This window comes from Sesamum indicum, linkage group LG6, assembly GCF_000512975.1.
Source record: "Sesamum indicum cultivar Zhongzhi No. 13 linkage group LG6, S_indicum_v1.0, whole genome shotgun sequence".
NCBI lineage: Eukaryota > Viridiplantae > Streptophyta > Magnoliopsida > Lamiales > Pedaliaceae > Sesamum > Sesamum indicum.
The window spans coordinates 19,310,615-19,315,217 of record NC_026150.1 but is presented as its reverse complement, the minus strand read 5'-3'; the positions used below and the strand labels follow the sequence as shown (position 1 = coordinate 19,315,217).

The 4,603-nt window shown below is 36.6% G+C and overlaps 1 protein-coding gene across 3 annotated transcripts; it reads right to left on the bottom strand.

The window, feature by feature from the left end:
- Positions 1-4,239, bottom strand: LOC105165143 (probable protein S-acyltransferase 12). 3 transcript variants are annotated; one of them, XM_011084040.2, is made up of 8 exons: positions 3,704-4,239; positions 3,010-3,253; positions 2,400-2,491; positions 2,015-2,141; positions 1,834-1,919; positions 1,547-1,612; positions 992-1,152; positions 1-361 (listed from the first exon to the last, which is right to left on the bottom strand). In XM_011084040.2, the coding sequence occupies exons 1-7, from the start codon at positions 3,890-3,892 to the stop codon at positions 1,036-1,038; spliced, it is 921 nt and encodes a 306-aa protein (XP_011082342.1). In that variant the 5' UTR covers positions 3,893-4,239; the 3' UTR covers positions 1-361; positions 992-1,035. The 3 variants fall into 3 exon arrangements, with proteins under 3 accessions (XP_011082342.1, XP_020549823.1, XP_020549822.1); XM_020694164.1 differs by lacking the exon at positions 1-361 and having other exon boundaries at positions 744-1,152; positions 1,834-1,877; XM_020694163.1 differs by lacking the exon at positions 1-361 and having other exon boundaries at positions 745-1,152.

The window sequence follows — 4,603 nt, the reverse complement described above, 5'->3', positions numbered from 1 at the left end:
AAATTACCTGAAATGGTCTTAGGCATGTGAATTCATTATTCCACTATGGATGATATTTGATACTGTACAAGCTATTTTTCAATAAAGAGGTAAAAAATTTTCTTGTATATTTGAAACCCTCCAGTTGCTCCTAGATAAATTCAAGGAGTGGATGGTGCTACCTACACACATTAGAGCCACTGGTCAAGTCATAAGACATTTTTACAAAGCCATTATCTGCGCCTGCATTCCTTGCAATGAAATCCAAGCTAAATTTGGTTGCTCAGCCCCCAAGTTCAGCTTGACGGGGGATGTTGATTGATAGTGTCTTCAATACAGTGTCCAACGTACAAGCAAGCTCCCAGGTGTTGTTCCAAGTATTCTGCATGCAAGAAGAAGAGGGAGCTAAAGCTTACTTGAAGTCGCATCTCGAAAAACGTTTTTATTAGTTCTTGGTTTACATTTTTTTTATCACTTGGATAGTTAAGTTAGTTATTTTTTCTTCACTTTTTTGGTCACAACTTATTTAAAGGTTGTTCTCCCTTTTCAACTCTGTAATTAGTTTTCTTTTTTCGCTGTTATTCTTTCTGATCCAAGATACTGCAATGTACTGTCTTGTTCTTGATTAAAGCAAGTTTTCTTCGGTTTCTTGTGTATTTTGACATGGCATCAGAGCCTGATGCCACGAATTAGTTAAAGAGCTTTGTGTAAAGTTATCTTTTTTTAAAAAGTGTAAGATTCAGAACATCTTATTTTATAATCTTATAAACTTTTAAAAAAAACTCACCAAATAATTTTTAAAAAGTTACAATCTCTAAAACATCTTATAAAATGTTTGAAGAAGCTCCCAACAGTCTCTATACACAATGACCAAATAGGAGCAGGATAAACATGCGAACCAAGTAATGTTGGATGACCAAATTTCTCCAATTCTCTTTGATTTATACAGTAGTGGTAGGTAGAATCATGAATTTAAGCACACCCCATATGAACAAGGACAAATGCTACATACCATCTGAAGGAAAATGTTCTTCGACCCCAGTTGAAATATATACTTTAGACATTAATATCTGAGCGCGTTGGAAAATCTATACCACGCAGTGCAGGTACCTGCTCCAAGTCTTCTTTTGAGAACAGTGGGAAGGGCCACAGTGCTTTTCTAGTGCCAAAAACCTAAGTGAAAGTATAATAACGAAGAGACAGTTGAGTAACAAATTGCAGAAAGAGGAGACATGAGCGTAGTTTCTATTGTCAATTTATCCAAATGTGATCTGAAATCACAATAAGTTGCATGCATTTAAGGAATTAAAGACTGGCAATGCATGTGTTTCCGATGAGTCGCATACCCGAATATTAATCGAGACAATTTCTCGTATAAAATTCTCCTTTATAAAGATGATATTCGTAGAATGATATATGTCTTGTTTGAATTCTTCCAATGCACAAATGATGTTGATCAAGGCTTTACAGTGTTGATTATGAGTGTCGATTTTTTCTCATATTGTGTCATTAGAAAAGTAATTCTCAACTTTGATAGAAAAATTATAAGATATAAGTTATATTTGACCTGCTCAATGTTCTTTCTCCATCCTAAGTCGTACTTCCACCGCACAGCATTTTTCTTCTCATGAACCTGAAACAGACAAATAATCAACAACAATAGACGTGCACTATATGTGCTTATTTCTGCATTTGCAGAATGAAAATGCAGTTACAGAAGACTAAGAAGTTTTTGACATCTGACAGTGCAAGGGTCTAATGCGATGCGATTGACAGAAGAATATGATATATTTATACCTCATATGATTAGATGTTAGATACAAAATTCAATGCAGATGAATATATCATGTATACCTCCACTGAAGTCGTGTTGCTCAACAGCAGAGATATATGCATAACTACAAAACAAAGGAGGCTCAGCGAAAAAGCTAGATTAAGAACTGCATCAAGGGATGGAATCTGTAAGAAACATTGAAGAGATGAGACTGAGGTAATAGCATGGGACTCTATTGATGATTAATCTAAGGAAAATTACCAAAGGCCAAGAAAGTGATTGCCAGATTCCCAGGTGAACTAGAATGACGCTTGGCTTGTTGAAAAAAGTTGATGAAACCAGGAAGTAGCACAAGCGTATCCATCATTGTTTCCAGATACGTGTAAAGCTGCATGCAAAAATACTTGTAAAGGTCAGTTTTCTTAATAAGATGCAGAAATACAAGTACAATTCAATCAGGATACTTATTCCTCTCTATGGAACACAAAGAAGTCCTTTCTATTCGGGATGCATAAGGAAGAGTTAGCTTACAATTACAAAAGAATTCAGAACTCAAGGCCTTCATTTGTCCGACTTTAATTGAATTCAACCCGTATTTTATAACACAAATTCATAGAGAATTCAGACGGATATAGTTTATAATCACCACAAATAAGAGAAAGAATTTGTAGTTGCGAGCCCCAACACAGTTCACGACCCATATACAATGGTGATCCATCTTAAGAACACAACGTTGACCTGCAAAAACACAATTTATGTTTAAAACTTAGCAGACTCTATGGACTAGGTAATGTATTAATAAGGCATCTTCGAAAAGCCTAAATTTTCATGGAATTAGAGGATGCAATTATAAATCATGGCATTGTATGTTATGACAAATTCACAGTATTTATAATGTGAAACAAAAGATGCGCTCTCGAGTGTGTAAGTGTGATCAAGAATAGCACATGTACCAAACAAAAGGAGTGGGAATAAAAAGCCAAACCGCCCTTTTAGTATGGGCTTCCCCACTAAGCAAGAACAAGAAGGCCACATGAAATCAAGGAAAAAAGGGAACAGAAGGTTACTCATATTAATCAAAATAAACACGTCAATAGCAAGACAACGAGGTATTGATTAGACTAGCAATCAATAAATTTTGACAAAAGATGGAACTCAGAAGAGATTAACAAGAAAAGGATAATCAGCACTAACCAAAGAGTACACTAGGTTATCACTATTATAACCGAGCTTCGTTAAATGAATAAAGAACTTACAAACAGAACAATGATGACACCGTGGTGGCTTGCCATTTTTGCAGTAACTGCAATAGTTTAGTGCAGGTCTTTTTTCTATGCCCTCTGAAGACGATGGCCCAGCTGAATTATCCGGTGCTGAATAAGTGCAAGAGACAAAATTCTCATCCGCTACATTCTGTTCCGGGGATGTTTTCCAGTTTGCAGGAACAGAGCCAGGGTCCCGAAAGACAACCATAAAATAGCTCCATGTCAACAATACAAGCTGCAAGTTGATTAACACTCTTTAGCTGATATCCCAGAGTTCCTAAACAAATGGATGGTGTTTCAAGAGAATCTCCTCAATGATAAGATGATGTTCCAAGAAAAGATCCTTAAGCATGGTCGGTTGTCATTGATTAACCAATCACAGCCATTCAGCCCAGGTAGTCCAGAAAGTAGGCCGACTAAGTTGAGATTTCATCAATCGATTTTAAGACCGCTTTTCCATTCAAATATCGAATTCCGATTCGGCTAAAAATCCAGCTTAATGCAGCTACCAAATATACTATTAATGTGTATACACTACTGCAGCAAAATAGTCAACTTATATTAACTAGCAACGATTTACAAACAAACTGTAAAACACTTGATACAATAAAAAGAGCAAATAACAACTTTTTTAATTGTCTAAACGCAATTAAAGTTGATAAATAAAAAGAGCAAATAACATTACCAGGACATGGAAAAGAGTGACAATAAGGAAAGACACGAATGATTTAAAGCCGCCATCGAGCAGGTGGGGGCCCCAGGTAAGAAGGATAACTGCATCGTAGGAGATGGCAATTAAACCCAATACGAGGAGGATCATAAAGTAGCCGAGGAACTTGAGTCCGGAGCATAGCCTGAAGGGGTTCAGATCCATTCTGCGGTAGGATATCCCTGTCCCAGTTGGTAGCAGGATCAAACGGGACGATCGTCGGGATATAGCCGGTGGGAATAGGCGTTTCAGTGTATGTGGAGCCAGATTTCCGATTGCTGGAGCTTCCACAGGCTGTATCCTTTTCACGGTAGCCTAGTTTGGTATTGGGCTGGGGGGCATTTGTATATGAAGCTGAGAATTGACCAGCCCAAGAGATATATTACCATCGCCTCATCTTTTTATTACTTCCTCGTCTTTATGTTTGTCTCCTTTTACTTTTTCATCTATTAAATGCACAATAATACTCTCTCACCTTTCAAATCCATTTAATTATAGTCCTCCACCCATTAAATTGTAGTTATTTTGACAGTGAAGAAACTCAGGCAAGCAAGAAGATGGGGAATCTAGTCCTCAATTATTGGTCGATATTGACTGAGTTCAAATTAATTCTTTTACAACACCGCTATAGAGAGGCCAACAAACAGACGAACCTGTTGACCCAAAATGTAGCATGCAATCTTCTATCAACTAGCTTTGATAGTTGTCCAGAGTTTTTGATTAGCTTAGTTAATGAGGAACTATCTAATACTACATCCAGACTGGTCAACCTTTCTTGTACCAAGACTATCTGTATTATTACATTTTTGAAAGTTTATTATGTTAAGAAAAACTTGAAGTAATTACACTGCATGCATAATATATTTGTTAAATAAT